The 17260-nt window shown below is 39.1% G+C and overlaps 1 protein-coding gene across 1 annotated transcript in view; it reads right to left on the reverse strand.

The window, feature by feature from the left end:
• MALRD1 (MAM and LDL receptor class A domain containing 1) overlaps nucleotides 1–17260 on the reverse strand; it is a 433259-nt gene that overhangs the window by 337171 nt on the left and 78828 nt on the right. Inside the window, exons 11-13 of the mRNA XM_019529906.1 lie at nucleotides 12604–12691; nucleotides 10292–10468; nucleotides 6514–6694 (exon numbers count right to left, since the gene is read on the reverse strand). Of these exons, the coding sequence (XP_019385451.1) occupies nucleotides 6514–6694; nucleotides 10292–10468; nucleotides 12604–12691 (446 nt within the window). The remainder of the gene's footprint in view (nucleotides 1–6513; nucleotides 6695–10291; nucleotides 10469–12603; nucleotides 12692–17260) is intronic.

A 17260-nucleotide genomic window follows, 5' to 3' on the forward strand; every position in this document is an offset into this window, starting at 1 on the left:
ACCATACCTTGTCATGCATCCACAGATGCATCTCGAGCAGGTCCAAGGAGGTGATCCTCCCCCTCTATGTGGCACTGGTCAGGGTGCAGTTGGAGTACTGCATCCAGTTCTGTGCGTCGCACTTCAAGAGGGATATGGATAACACGGAGAGGGTCCAGAGGAGGGCCACTCGCGTGATGAGGGGGCAGCAGGGCAGGCCCTACGAGGAGAGGCTATGGGACCTGAACCTATTGAGCCTCCACAAGAGAAGGCTGAGGGGAGATCGAGTGGCCTGTTACAAACTAGTCAAAGGGGACCAGCAGGCATTGGGGGAGTCCCTGTTCCCCTGAGCACTACCAGGTGTGGCTAGAAATAATGGTCACAAGCTGGCAGAGAATAGATTTAGAGTAGACATCAGGAGGTGCTACTTCACTGTCAGGGTGGCTAGGATCTGGAACCAACTTCCAAGAGAAGTGGTCCTGGCTCCTACCCTGGGGGTCTTTAAGATAAGGCTCGACAAACACCTTGCTGGGGTCGTTTGACCCTAGTACTTTTTCCTGCCACGGGAGGGGGTGAGACTTGATCTGCTTAGGTCCCTTCTGACCCTATCAACTATGAAACTGTGTGGATTAATTTGTCTTCACCTGCATAATTGCCAGTTATCTGTGTCTCTGCAAGAGATGTCAGGGGAGGAGGCTAGCATACCTATGACCATACAACAACCCGTGTTCTTCATCAGGCAGCTCTCTTCTGATGCTTTCTACTCCACCAGCCTTGCAGCAACCATAGCAAAGACAATTCTACTCCCCTTCTGTATATTCTGTTCAGAAGTAATTACAGGAGCTGTGGCTCATTCCCCTGCCAAACCCAGGTCCTTTCATGCGCCAACTTATGGGAAGTTAATGCAAGCATATACTTCACTGTAAACAAAGGGTATCAAGTTCCTGCTCTTTATAGGGAGACCAAGACATTCACTTCACCAGTATGAGTTTCATGAATTTTATATGGAACCATATAGATTGACATTACTGCAATATGCAATTATAGAGTGTCGATAATGCAACTAGCAAAAAATGATTTGTGATGGAAAAATTTGCCAAAACAAACAAATAAAAAGATCAAAAAATGGCAACTGAAATATTTTGATTTAGAGGTGCACTGCTTTGCCTCTCGTAAATTGCAGATTGGGTGTCTCAGGTTCCATTTCTCCTCCCTGGTCAGCTTCCTGGTCAAACTACATGCATGGTGGTTCCTCCTTTAGGTGAGGGGATGTGGTGCATCATACTTGTCACATACCATGTGTGAGAGGGGAGGCAGAAAACCTCCAAAGAGGCCTGGACCCCTGACCAATGTTCCCCAGCACTTACCTTAGGAGCCGGGATGAGCAGCAGTCAGGAGGAAACACAAGCACACTCAGCAGTTCCACAGCTGCCTGAGCCTACTATTGGTGAAGGCTGGGGACATGGCTTCCAAGCAGCGTGGGCTGCTCAAAAGGCAGCAGAGGAAACAGCTGGAGGGAGGCTGGGAAGTCAGGAGCGGAATACCAGCTGCAAAACGCTGGCTGCAGAGCCAGTGGGCTACAACTCCAGCTGCTTCGGCAAGGAGTCGGGCACCTTCTGGAGGGCTCCAACCAGGGAGGAAGAAGGCAGCCTCAGGGGCTGGCAGGAGCAAGGGAGCCCCACGGAGGTGTAACCTCTATGTGGGATGCTGTCAGGGAGTCAAAAGGCTGCAACCAGGGGTCAGGCATTGTAGTTGGGGATGTCCCCTTCAGACACCCACAGACAGCCCCATAGCAGGAAGAACATGGGGGATCACTAGCTCCCAGAAGGCGGAAGGAGGGAATGCCAAATGGAAGAACCAGGGTGACTGGACCGCACGTCAGCTGGGCCTCAAGGAAGTGACACCAGGGGAATGAGTAGAGGAGGGGCATAGGATCATTGCCTGTACTCATGTCTACTAGGAGGAAAGGAAACAGATTAGCATCTCCAGAGGATCAAGGGCCCTGAGAGAGGGAATCTCAAAAGCCTCGCTGGCATGAGCTGGACGTTCATTTTAAGTTACAGTTAGTCCCCAGATGGGGCAAGTTTAGATCTCCCAAAGAGAGGAAACCAACCTGGAGACAAGGAGCAGACCCCCAAAAATTGATGGCCAGGAAGACCCATCCTTTCTAAGGTGGGCAGCGCAGGAGACCTCCATGGAGCAGTGTCGAGGACGTGGTAAGGGTGGGGTAAAGAGAAGGTTTGGAGCCCCACATAGACACTACAAAGATGAGACCCCCCCTTGGGTCGCCAACTGGGAACTGCCTGGCAACAACTTCATCAAAGAAGTGGCAGGAAAGAAGGGGCAGCGCCTGGACCATATAGGCAGCACTGAGACTGGGCCTCACCCTGACATCACTGGGGGGCAAGGTACCCACAAAGAGGGCACCAAGACCCTACAACACCTACAAGCAACACCACGCATCTTGAAAGACAAACTCTAGCTTGTGTGTCCAGCACAGAGATACAGGAACATAATGTAAACAAATGACATCTCCCAGGAAGATACACTAAGGAGGAATATTCAAATCGTGATAGTTCAGATTTGTCCAAAAGCAAAAAATAATCAGAATTGCCTGAAAGCAGATACTTTTGGGTAAAAATATTATATAAAAAACCTAGAGTATGCCTACACATGTGCTTTAATGTGCATTAGCATATTTTAATGTGCATTAAAGCATCACAAAAATGTGCTTTAGCTAATGTGCGTTACAATAAACTAATATGCATTTTTCTAGTACCTCAAAATGGAGGTACTAGATTTAATCCATATTACCTAAAGCATATTAATTAATGTGTAGACACACCCCTAATTTTCTGTTGAAAACAGTTCCAATATAAAATTTGATCTTCCCTAATGACCATATATAATACTGTATAGCAAAAGACCAACTTGACACTGAAATACATTAAAGATTCAATATAACTGAAATGTGATACTGATATAATCAGTTATTGAAAAATGATACAAATCTAGGGTCTTAAACCAAAGCAAGATTACACAGATGGATTTATCATAATTTTTCTCTCTTAAAGGAGCAGGATATAGTGATATACTGATTCGGGTAGAAATATAAAGTACTTGTAAAAATGACAAAGTGAAGCTGCAATTTTAAAATATGTTTAAACTCTAGACTTTTTACAGTAAAAACACAGTAATTTTACTGACAATAAAACAAAACTGTAACATTAGGTTGAAATGCAGTGATTCTATTTTACTCATACCAGGGATGCTGTTAGGCTGGATCCTCCATGGCAGAGAGATATAAATTCAGTTTTAAACTAACATCAAAAAACAGCTCTCCCATTTTAGTGTAGGAAAGTGAGGGTTCTATTCTGTAGTGCTTGCCACATATAACTTGTTGTATGTCCTGCTTTTACTGTGTGCTATGTGCATTAGTAATTTTAACTAAGCAGTCTAGGTATTTTTCAGATTTATCAAACATCCCGTGCATCATAAAAGTCATTATAAAAGTACCATGCAAGCACATATATTACACAAATGGAACAGGTATAATGCAGATATTTTAACATAATTCATAGTATAATTCTGATCTAAATTAAATTAGTTTATCATTTTTATTAAAACTACTTTTTATATTCTTTACTACATTAACTAAATCTCAACACAAGTAAATTAGAGCTCATTAGGCCAAATGCAAATTAAATAAATAGTTTCATTGGGAACTAGTAATTATCATAATCATTCCATTTCAAATCACTGGTTTTATTTAGGAAACATTGTTTTAGAGAGTATAAGAAGTCTACACATGAATGACATTTTCCCAAACACAAGTGCCAATATAAACAAAGATTCTATACTTCTGTAGAAGATTTTTGTACCATGAATCTCCTCCAGAGTCACCATTCCAGTTATATTATTCATTTAAAATATGCAGAACCTGAGCAAAGCAAACACTCTATTTTCTTCTTTGATCCCATCCACTGAAATAGAAATATAAACCCAGATTGAGCTCACTAAATCTCTTCCATTCTATGCATTTTTTTTTTTTATTAGATGGCCTGAGGTGCTTTGTTTTTCTATTCTCTTTCTTTATTCAGGGAAAGGCCTAGCTCATTTCCTTTTCTATGAATAAAATACCTATGGCCCCTGATAGACGTTCATTTTAAGATGTGATGGGATCTAATCTGCAATACCAATAATCCTACTTCCTGCCATGGCAGGCATGAGGGGCATTCACTGAATGGGGGCATTCTGAAGTGCTTTAATGCCATGAAACAACAACAACACTTACTAATTCTGTATTTTCTTGCACATGACTTGCACCAGAATATAATATATGTTTTGTTTTTGAAAGAGAGAATGAAGAAAAAAGCTTTTTTTCCAGAGTTATGTCTGTATAAATCAGGGATAGGGACTAATCTTCAGCTGATTCACATTTCCCTTCCTGCTTCACTAAAGCTGACACCTGAGCAGTTCCTAATGACTGGTCTCCATGGCTGGATCTATGTTTCTGAAAAAAGATAAAGTGTCGCCAAGGCTATGAAACAGGAGGAAAGAGGCCAGAAACAGCTAATAGACAGAAAAATTGTCCAAAGGTTAGCCTGATTAGCAGAACATAAAGACCATTAAAAGGGGAGACACCTCTGGAGTGAAGAACACTAGGCCATTAAATCACCCAACTCCCTCCGCTGCCTAAATAGTAACGCACCTTTTGCTACACTGTGGGACAAGAGTCAAAGAGTGTTTCTGTACTGGGCAGAAAATCAGCTTTCCCACTTAATACATTTACTCAATTTGGGGGAGCTGGGAAAAGGTGTGTTGTAGATGAGAAAATATGGTAATTTTTAATGTATGCTCCAGCAAAAATGGGGTAGGTAAGCTACCCCATCCATGTGTGTTTATATCTCATTTCAGCTATTCCATTGGCTATGGAATATATAGTTTATAAAGATTTCCACAAGTGTTAGGACCTCATCAGTGTTCTTCGTTAAAACTGTGTAAATATTTTTCTTTTCATTAAAAATTTCAAATATTAATTTTTCGTTCATCTAAAACAATTCCCTTTATAAATTTTTTGAAAATCAAAAGTAAAAAACTCAGTATGTTTTGTAAATTTTTAAAAATACATTTGAAAATAAAAAAATTAAAGTGTCAGTTAAAAACACAATTTTTGAAACAAAGAATTTGACCAAGTTGAGGTGAGTTTGTGAATTGTGATATTGATGTTAGATGTTTCAGCAACTCTAATATTTGGTTAAATAGAGTTTTGCTTGTAAAATTTTGCCCATCTCTATACTTCATGCTGTTGGTGGAGTATTGTTATGCAGTATACTTACTAAGTTCCCATCTATTTAGTTACGTCAAAACATTTACATAAGTTGAGGCATGTGCCGCTGTCTGAAGTCAAGAAGTTTCAAGAAGGGATGAACAGTTCAACCCTCTAGGATGTCAGAAGTCTCAGTTTACAACTTGCCCAGATACACACATGCTTGGTAAAGTGTGAATGTAGTACTAGTGACCATGCCTGAGTAAGTGAATATTTGGCAGGAAAGAGTGTTGTTCACCCATGAGGTTATATGTATGTTGATTAGTTGATGTTAGGAAAATGTCTAATGAATGATTGATAGCTGAGTGTTTAAGTCTGACACTAAATCAATGCTGAGGTTGTCTGCCTGGCAAGTGGGTGGTTACATTTGGCTGTTTACTTGCCAACTTTGGCCAAAACTTGCTGTTGCTTTGCCTAGTTTTTGTGATCAGGTATATTTTTTATTATTGGTTTGAAGTCTACTGACCTTTATATATACATACTTATACATACATATACATTACACAACTATACTCTGTTACACAACTACACATACATACATACACACACACGCACACACACACATATACATACATACATATATATGTAGTTGATAATGTGGATCAAATTGTATGGTCTTTCTGTACTTACATATAGTTACTGTTTGCATTTGTTGCTGAGTTTTCCACAATATACTCACCGTTTGGCTCATGAATTCTAAGTAAATCTGTCCTTCTTATCAGACAATCCTCTGTAGAAGCCAGTTGGACAACCTAGCCTTGGACACTTGTTTATCAGAACCAATGTTAGCTGGCCAGGCTTCAGAGCCTAATTAGCATTAATTAGCCCATCTGTGACCAACAACACATCCTAAAATTATTCAGAAACTTTATACGAGTTATCATTTCCATTGTATTCTTTGGTGTAACCTGGTGTCTAGAAATACTCATTGCTCACCACTCCTAAGATGCAGCAAGGGAAAAGATGACTATTATGTGGTATTATGAAGGACATTATGGGGCATCAGTTTTTTTATCCTGGTGTACAAATCACATACATTAGGAAAGAGCTCGATTTCATGTTTATGGAGCCAAACTTTGATCTTTCTGAAGACCTACAGCAGTCTTAGTGAAGTTCATGAATAAGTAACAGCAGAATTCACAAGTACCATATGCTGTTAAAAAAATGAGTCCAAGAGGGCAAATGTGTGTGAAGTTCTTACTCACATAGTATGATCATTTGCTGGCCTGCATTTTTCTTCCCCTGGATGGACACTGGCTCCTCTTCCAAGGCTCCACTGGAATGTATGAGTTGTATAGACCAAAACAGTTGTTGCTGCTGCCACTTCTGTTGCCAATTGATACCATTCACAAAGGTCTTTGTCTTCAAAATCACAAAAATTCATGGCTTTAAGTGTAAAAAAGTAAATAATATAGATTTAAAAATGAGGGAAAATCAGAGTACGGTGAACAATGTAAATACAAAAAAGAAGTTTTATTTAACAAAGATTTATGCAATATCAACAAATGTATTTTTCTCTACTTTTTCAGATCATTGATGCAGATTATATGATTGGCTAGAATTCCAACTCTGGGAGCAAAACATTTAAACTGTCATTTGCTTTGGTATCCACTGTCTTATTACATAATTAACTAATGGGACTAACTATTTCACCTGGAGGTATCATATACCAAGAAGATAGAGAAGAAAAAAATTCGGAATTAAATGTCCTGCTGTTATTATGTGCCTTGGGGCCACCACTGAACTACCATCTTATTTGGCAAGTATCCAGCTGTCTGTGCCTTATCATCTGATTCTTTCCTGAAGACTGCAAGCAGTGAATGTATCCCTCTGTCCCAGGCATGTCTCTCTGCAGGAGTATGTGGCCTTTCGCATTATGGGAATAAATCAACTGCAGCATAACTTCCTACACACTTTACAGATACTCCCATTTGTCCTGGAACCTAGCAGAATTATCCTGGACCACACAAGCCTTTAGAACAGTTATAGTCAGCCTGAAGGTCAAAGAGACTTTTGTGAGGATTTTAAGAGGAATGAATGAAAAGGCCACATTGCTAACCTGCACATTTTGGGTAACCTCAGTATGACTGAGGTATGCTGGGCAAATAGAACACATACTGATGCTTCCTCTCTAGAGATCAGAAATGAGGATAATGAAGCAGCAGGGAGGGGCTAGCAAAGCAGTTTAGATGTATTAATTTTAAAATCCCAGTAAGGAAGCTAGCCACAACAAGTAAGCCTGCCAAATTAGCCAGAAAAGGATTCATGATGCTAGCTGAAAGTGGTGTGGCACACTCTAAAGTGTCTCTGCATTTTTTTCCTGTTTTATATATTTCATAAATATTATGTTTTAAAGTGTCCCTAATGGTGGATTATACCCTCCTGTGCACAGATTACTGCCCACAGTCAGGATATACATCATGCCTATTGCAATGGTGTCATTCAAACAATAAATTGCAGTCATTGCTATAGTGATTGCAGCCTTCAGACTCCAGGCAGCTAAGAACTATTTTCCATAGTGTTTATCCCACCCCAAGGAGATGAAGGATGATTCGAGAGATTACATGAAATTGTGAGCAGTCCTGCTATATCCAATGTGATCTACTCTTTGCTGAAGTTTCATTTCAGTGTGGTCTCCCAAATGACTAGAATCAGATGGATGCTGCAAGGAACTACATATCTGAGCTTATAAATCATTTCTGTTTCCTCCATGTGTTCACTTACTGTGAATACTCAGGGCTAAACACACAATGGAATTTGGGCAACACAATGCTGAACACTGCAACCTTTGAGGCACCCTCCTCCTAAATGTAATCATCAACTGTGTCCGTGCTCAATAAATTGCATGAGAAAAGTAAGTGGCCAAAGGTAGGGATCTGCCTCAACCAGCTTCTAAGAAATGCCACAGAGATTTCTGAGGCTTCAGCCCCACCTCTCTAGTCTTCCAAGTGATTGCTTTAACTACCAGGCTAAATAACTACTCACTTTCTTATCCAACAAACACTAAATTACTTTAAAACAAGTAAAGTAGCTTCAACAAGACAGCCCAAGACTCACCTCAGAATATCCTATATCCCAGTGTGGGAGATCCAACTTCAAAACCCTGCTCTAAAATTAAGCAGAGAAGGGATTTGAACTTCTGCTCCTCCCAGATTCCAGAGTATGTGCTTTAATCACTAGATCTTATTTGCAACTACATCATTACTTCCCCTCCCTGCTCTGAGAATGCCTAACAGACTAGGCCACAAAGTTTGTAAGTGGGAAAATGCCTAATTTGTAAATCATGTTGGGACTTAGGCACTGGCCAGTTCAGTGCCCTCAGGATTTGGATGGTTACATAGTAGAAATTTAGGCTACACCAGACTTTACTGATGAGTATTTAGGAACATCTCCAAGATCAGGCGGCTGCTGAGTGGACACCTTGCGGGTGGTGTTTTTTTTTTTTTTGCATAAGAACCAAAGGTAGAAGGCAGGTACTTAAGTTTTTGCAGATCCTAACTCTCAGTGGACACATCCACGCAATCATTAATGTGCCTTTGCTACTGTACATTAAGTTTAATACCTCTAATATGCAGTACTAGATAAAGGCACAATAGCTGCACCAGTTCACAGTATCCAAGGCAAACATTTTTTTTATGATGCTTACTGTGCAGTAGACTAATTTTACCGTGCATTAGTGCATAAGCATGGTTTTTGCTGTGATGCAAACATGTGCAGTAGAACAGTCCACTACGCACTGAGGCATCTTGTGTAGATACACGCAAGTGCTTAATATTTTAATGCAATGCATTTTTATTTTGGCCACCATATTTTTCATTCATACACATATGCACAAACACACACAAGACTTCACTTCAGAAATATTCACACTCATCTGAACAGGAACAAGAAACCAACATGTGACTTATCTAATCAATCATAATTATATTTGACTATTCATAATTAACTTGTGTAGGAAAAATATATGACATTAAAATATAACTGTACATAAAGTTGAAGAAAATTATATTGCAGGGTACTCCACATGCATAAAAATAAATCAGATGGTCATTTACTTGTACTGGGATAGCACTGTAATATTTGAATATTCAATGCTGAACAAACATGTAGACTGTGGTAAAAATGGTTCTGATTGTTGCATTAGAAAATTTTGTTTGAAATTTCCTATGGGAATGTGTTCGGGAATGTGTTGATTTCAATTATATATCATTTATGGAAAAAAGTGAGACAGCGTTTCAATACCTTTTGGGAAAGAACAGATCATTTTTTCCACTTTGAGACAACTTTTTGTTGTCAAAACTATTATATAGTTTGAAAGATAATATTTAAGGAGTCAAAATCAAAAGAAAAATCAATCAGGTGCTTCCAGTGTTCCCTAATTCCCTTAGCTACATCCTTAATTGAGTGGTTGGCAACTTTTCAGAGCTGCAAGCTTAGGTCTGATGCTGGCCAGTGTTCTGATGTGGCCTGTGCCACTGTCACAGCTTTACCCTGCTGCTGCTTCTTCCTGCCCCACCCTGTCTAGCTGTGACACAGGCACAGATCCTCACCATGCAGCCTCAGTTCAGGTGTGAGCAAAGCCCTCCACTGCCAGAAGGCTGCTGAAACCCTTCAGCTCTGCAGGCCACATCCAGTGGCTCTGTGAGCAGAATCTGGCCTTCAGGTCATATGCTGCCAGTCCTGCCTTAGTTCATATTTTCTTAATCTTTGGCCTCTAACAGTTAGGTTCATGCCTAAGAGAAATGAGCATTAATTCCTTATTTATTTAATGTAAGGCTCTATATTTATTTTTAAAAAATAAAAAAATTAAATTGAGTGATGGAAGTTTTTCTTTTGAGTAATGAATTGGAAGGTCACTTTACATCTATGAGTCTAGAACAGACTCCAGAGCCATAGCACAAGGTTTTAACATCTTTGCCAACTTGCCCTTAAAAAAATATTTAAAATGATGAGATAGCACAGTACAATTATTAGTTTACTCACCACAAGATGATTCATCAGACTTATCAGAGCAGTCAGGTCTGAAATCACATTTCTGGATCCTCTGTATGCAGTGGCCAGTGGCTCTGCAGACAAATTCCTGCTCTGTGCAGTTGTTTGTAGGGAGTGTTGGTGGAATACGTGTTCCAGAGGGTGTTGTTGAGACTGTTGGCAACCTTCCTGAAGACAACATATTTAAAAATGATGGTATATATATTTTTTGGTCTCTACAACTTGTTTCTGGGATAGTCTCCTACCTAAATCTCCAGCCTTCTTGTCTAACTGTGGTCTAATCCTTGTCTAATCTCTACAGAACAAGGAAGAATTTTTTGTCTCTAAATACCATATTTTAATATCACCTCTGAGGACTTAAACATCTCAAGATTTAGTAAGGAGGTCTCTCTAACTAATGGATAGATGAATTATATAATAAATGTATATAGTCTTTAGCAACCAACAGGCAGGCTAATGTGTTTTAGCCAATCATGAGGGCAGATTGGGAACTTTTCAATATAATAGTTTTTCACCATGAAATTCTGATCTCTTTAAATCATTGTTCTCAATGAAATGTTATTAGAACCATTAGAATGGATTAAAAAATAAAGACAAAGAGAGACCAGAGTTCACAGTGGGGACATAGAAGAGTCAGGTTCAAGATTACTGAATTCAGACACAGCAACGTGGGACACCTAACCAGAAAGCTCTTGGCTACTCTACTGTGCAATCTCTGGCACTGGATGCTATTATTATTATTATTATAGTTTGGTTTGGCTGTCTTTTTGCAAGAAAATTGAAAGGTCCTGATTTCTCTGAGTGGGACAATTTTTTAAGTATCTTTATTTTTCTTTTACAGGATAAAAAAAACATGTTTCTCTGCCCCCTGTCTCCCTCTATATACAGCACTTTAGGATACATCTTTTCTTTTCTATTTCAATTATTCTTAATGTTGCCTAAAAGCTAAGTCTGTCTGTCTGTCTGTCACACTTCATTTTTGCTCTGATTGGCTAATGGAAATAACCAGAGTGCTCCAAGCATGGGGGAGCACTGCCATGGTTCCAAAGCCACGCTGAGGACTGGACAGAGGGTGGGGGAGTGCTGCTGGCCTCAACTCCCCCACCTCGGCCCCTGCAAGAGGCAGAACAGTGGCAGCATGGGGCATTAGGTGGCGGCACTCCATTCCAGCCCTCTCCTCCCCTTGCCCCCCGTCATTCTTGATGGGCAGTTGGCTAGTTGTGTGTATTCATGTTTTCTCCTTTGAACTCTGAGGTTTAAAATAGCCTTATATCCTTCTGCTGCCCTATTTATTGTCATATCTTATTGAAAATATTTGGGGTCTTTTCTGTTCCATTTAATTCCTCCTTATTTCCCACTCCCAAGTACCAATGCAGAAATTTTAATGTTAATTTTGTAAGTTACATACAGTTTGTCTCAAGATGCTAAAATAAATGTGTATAGTATAATATTTAGATTTGGCAAAATGGAAGGAAATTAACTACGAGATGCAGACAGTATGCACTATATTTTTATAGGCCCTGTTAATTTGCCTGCAAGTCATTTTTGCAATGCTCAAACTAAATCTGCTTACTATTTTTAAAGAGCCTGATAAGATATTAATTCTGAGAAAATCATATTGTGCTTGCTCTGATTATAAATTTGTTGTCAAACCATATACATCATGATATTGTCTACGACACCATGCTGGCTCTCCAGGAAGCCTTTTTCTGATGAAGACTGGCAGGCACAAAATTATACTCAAGTCTTGGGATACAAAGTTTTTGAGGGTCTGATACTTTTATATATGTAGACAATCTACCAAACTAGATTGCAATGGGTTCTACAGACTGCAATATCATTTGAACCTCTTGTTTATGGTTCAGAATGTTTCATTCTTATATGAAAATGCTGAATCATTTACTAGAAAAAATTTTGCCAAATGGAACTAGTTCAATATATGTAAACTTCTGTATATGTATGGTGTTCCTTCAAGACTGTGTTACCTAGCTCCTCAAAGTAAAAAAAATGGGTCTCCCTATTTGGAGTTACTTTCTCTTTTCTAACCTTAGATAACAGAACTTCTGTTTTAAATTCTGTCTGAATAATAAGAGGCTAAGGGTTATAATACCTTGCTAACGGTGTTAGGGAAACTGGAAAATAAGTTTGGGTTTGATTGTTAGACAGTGAGTCGTGGTTTTAGCTGGTTTTGTTCTCTCAGGACAAGTCCCTTCATTAACAATTTTAACACAAAGGAATCATTTACAAGTTTCAGGATTTTCAGGGTTAAAAGACTTATAGTTAATTTCTAATGTTGTTCCCACCGTTGTAAAGGATACAGTCCATAAAAGAAAAGTCATCAATTCCAATGTCTCCAGTGAAACCGTCCCCTACAGTACCCTCCACCAAGATCTGGAGAAACAGTAATTGCAAAACCATTTGTCAGCATATAGCAGACTTCCACTTATAATTCAATATTTAATATTATTTTATAGAAGACCATTTACTATGTTTCACACTTTTAAAATGAGCTTATATTTGTTCATGTGGATAGATTGTATCTGATGAGACTTTATAAAACAGAATAATCATTATCAACTCTCCCTGGTGTTTACTTTCATCACAGTGAACTATGACATTAGAGTGGTCAGCCAAACAGTCATGTAAATCCAGTGAAACATGATTATGATGTAAAATGATGGCACAACATCATATAAAGTGGCACACTATGATTAGCTTCTTTGGTACTTAGAATAATAACATTCATCATGATTAATTATTGTAATGTTTATATGAATTAGATATATGCTTTTATATTAGTCCCATTGTGAGACATATCATAAGAGGCCACAGATATAGTCTAGCAAGATTTAAGGAAAAAATATTTTACTGATTCATTAAAATTGCAGATTTTTCATGCATTTTCTGTCTTCTTATTGTTTACTGCCAAGGCTTATTTGGGAATAAGTCAAAAGAATTTTCCTCCAATGATGGAATAAATGTCTCAATTGATTCAAAATGAGCAAAACCTTTTGGCAACTTCAGAATGGTATGATTACAGGATCATACCTTAAATATTCTAAATTTAAGTATTTTTTTTAAATTCTCTTTTACTGAACAGCTTTCTTAAAATATTTCTTTTAAATATTTCTTTTAACAAATACTAAAGTGTTTTCCTATTGCCCAGCAGGGTATTAATCCCTGCCCTGCCCCTGCCCTGCTCCTGGGAGGCAGTGGTGCTCCGTCCCCACCTACCTGTGCATTGTCCCCACCTCCTCACTCTGAGTCAGGATGTGTGTCACCCCTGCCCCCCACCATGTCTGGCTACCAGGGGTACTTTCATTTAAAAAGGTTGAAAACCCCTGGCATAGAAGCTTCCAGTCAGCACTATTCTTAGGCCATCCAAAATACTGCAGACAGCCATGATACAGGTTTTGTCACACTTAATATTTGATTTTCTTTACCTTATACAAGAAACTCTAAAAACAGCAGTAAGCCAAAAAAACTACTCACTTGGTTAATTACATGAAATAACACTATCCAGAATGGTAAAAGACAGACCACGATATATAAGAAACCTACAGACCAACATACATATCTGCACAGAACCAGCAATCACCCTGAACACACCAAGAAAGCTGTAATATACAGCCAGACTGTCATATACCACCAAATTTGTACTGAGAACACCTGCAATCATTACCTCACAAATCTCAAAAGGACTTTCACTCCAGCAAGGACGCTCCTCAAGCAAGACAGATCGCACTTTTGAAAGAGCCAGCCAAATACCATGTGAAGAATTGCTGCAGTACACAGAAGGAAAACATGCATGACTCACACACCCCTGATGATGACATACCACACCTCCCTGGAACCTATTCAGAAAATCACCAAACAATTGCAACCCATACTAGAAGATGACCCAATTCTTAAGGGGATCTTCCCAGAACCACCCATCCTAGCCTTCAAACAAGCACTGAACCTTGCTAACCTCATCACCAGAAGCAAGCTTCCTACAGCCCAAAACACACCAAATGGATCCAGACCATGCCACGACAAGAAATGCAAAGCTTGCCAACATATCTCCACCACCCCCACAATTACTACACTCCACTGTAGCAGGCAAACTGAGTTATACTAAAGCTTTTAGCCATAGTCCAGGCCTTCCTACAACTAAGCAACAAAATTGAACAGAGCGTCTTCTGTAGCACTGGGAGATACGAGTGCTGTGATTAGGTACTAGGCAAGCAAAGCACAACCGTTTCCCTATAAGAAATGTGGCTGGCACAGTGCCAGGGAAGTGGTGCAGCATATAAGGAATGCTTGGCAGAGCGTGAGGGGACTGACAATTTGGGATGAGAAGTTACAAAAGCAATGAACAAACAAAAGAACGTGTGTGTTAGCATGCTGTGACCCTGGAAGGACAGACACATCTGCTGGGTCCCTACTCGAACAGAAGGGAGCCAGAAACTAAGACCCTATGTACCCAGTGAAGGACTCAAGGATGGGTACCCACAAAGTTTGCTGCTGTAATGTCTAAGGAGCCACTTGCCAGCTTGTATTATGGGGAGGAAACCTGTAATATTGTCTAGGGGTTACTGTTAAAGTTCACTTGATACCACATCTGATGAGTTGCTATGTCAATCTTTGGAGGGCTCTGGCAAAAAGAAATCCTATTGGTAACACCCAGAGCAGAACCATCAGCATTCCTGCATCTTACAGCGGCACCTCCAGAAATGTAATACATCTCATCCAATGCACCAAATGCCCTGATGGAAAATATGTGAGAGAGACCAGACAACAACTGTTTAGCAGAATAAATGCACACCAAAAATCTATCAAAGACAAGAATATCCATTTACCTGTGGGGGCACATTTCTCACAAGAAAACTACTCTCACTCTAGTCTCTCAGTTCTAATACTCAAAAGTAATTTACAAAACACCTTTCACAGATGGGCCTACAAACTTCACTTCACTAACCTATTGGATACAAAAAATCATGGACTAAATATAGATATTGGATTTATGGCACATTATAAACCTGCCTAACATCCGACTCCCCAGGTAAGCCCATCTCTTTTTAGAATGAGAATACTCATTCTCTTCCCCCCACCCTCCTGTCTCTCAGCCTTTGACTACAACTACTTTCATCCCCACCTCCCACCCCACAACACTGTCTCTCACCTACTGACCACCTCAATTTATATTTTAACTGACTGCCTTTCTTGGCTACATTCTGGCCTCTGGCTGATTTACCACTCCATCCAGGAAAAGCAGAGACCATCTGCAGGTGCTTCCTTAGCCTAAGGGTGTTTGTGCCCAAAAGCTTGCTAAGAATTTTTTTCAAATATTTGAGATGCTCTAATAAAAGAGACCAGTTTTTACTTAAATAACCTTGTCTGCCTATAAAATAACATTCACACATAAGATAACTAGTATCATAAGATCTGTGGTAAAACTTAAATTAATTCTCATTGTATGTTGCTGGAGTTTACTAGCTATTATACAAAGGGGAAAAATATAAACTGTAACAGGATTCTATAGTACTGCTTCACAATACTATTGAATTTATGTTGAAATAGTTGAAAAACTGCGAAACAATTAATCAAATAAATTCCCAATAAAGTCACCAGAATATATGGCACATATGTGAAAACAGGCATTTTGATTGTTTTGATAAAATGTCATCTGCATTTTACAAAAAACATCCTACCTTCAAATGCCATTTCAAAAATATAGGTTCAGATATTAGGCTTTAATCCTTCTTCTATGCTACTGTTAATTAGCTCTTGCAAGCAACTGCAGTTTCAGAAATCACCATATCAAATGGGTAGGTTCCTCAGCAAAACAAAAGCAAGGATGGGTGAATGTTTCTACTCTCTAGAATAAGGACTTGATATGCCCACACAATTCTTACCAGTTTCAGTTCACATTTAAACGAATGCAACCAGAGACGATTACTAAATCAAAACAGGTTCTTTAAAGAAATAAAGCAATGACCCTGTAAACAAGATGATAGAAAAGGTGATACTAGACAAGACTTTACCTCATTTGTAATCTCATACTTGCTAATGCACTACATGCAGTTCTGGCACTTGGTGAAACTGCTTAATCCATATTTGAAAACTTAAAAATGGAGCCTGTCCTTGACAAGAATATTAATCAATCCAACTCACCATGTGCCCAAAGTGAAAACCTTCACTAAATGATAACTATGTCAATGTAAAAAAGCTCCTGTCATTTCAATGAAGGGTGTAAGCTTTTCTCAGAACATACAGACACATGAAAATTATTCCCTTAATTAGCAGCCTATCCTTATGTTCTTTCTTTAACTAAAATGAAGCCCACATTACAACTCAATCTATGTTCTCTAGTGGTAGCAATATAAAAAATGCAGTGACAGGACAAATCAGGGTATTTATTTTAAAGTAAATATCACACTAAAAGGCACAGAATACCACCCTGCCAACAGTCAAAAATCAACTCAGTTAAACTTTAATCCATTTTGTCAGTCAAATGTACAGCACTTCAGTAACAACTTGAAGACTTTTTCTATTCATAAATTAATAACTATATTCTGGGTTAAAGTTCAGGCTACAGGCTGCTATTTCCATCAGTTCAACATACATTTATTATTGCAAAGAGAATAATAAGCATCCTCAGAACTATACTGTTATTATACTAAAACAATACAAGACTTTGTGCCCTTATTGACTGCTGTCAATTTGTGATTGTGGCCTTCCTGTCTCAGAACTACCCGAACATATGTTTCTTATGTGACCACCTCATATTCTAAGCCCATTCTTAACTCAAACCCCACGTAAAGCTTCACAGCTGCCTCTTGTCTCCACCTTCTCTTCCTCCATAGAACTAATTCCCCCACACAATGAAAAGCAGACTATGTTTTAACTGAAACAATATTCAATATCCAGGTAAAGGAAGTTTATGAAGAGAGTTGTTGATATAGCAACAATATGACA

The sequence above is a fragment of the Crocodylus porosus genome, unplaced genomic scaffold (genome assembly GCF_001723895.1).
Source record: "Crocodylus porosus isolate Cpor-Errol unplaced genomic scaffold, CroPor_comp1, whole genome shotgun sequence".
Classification (NCBI taxonomy): Eukaryota; Metazoa; Chordata; order Crocodylia; family Crocodylidae; genus Crocodylus; species Crocodylus porosus.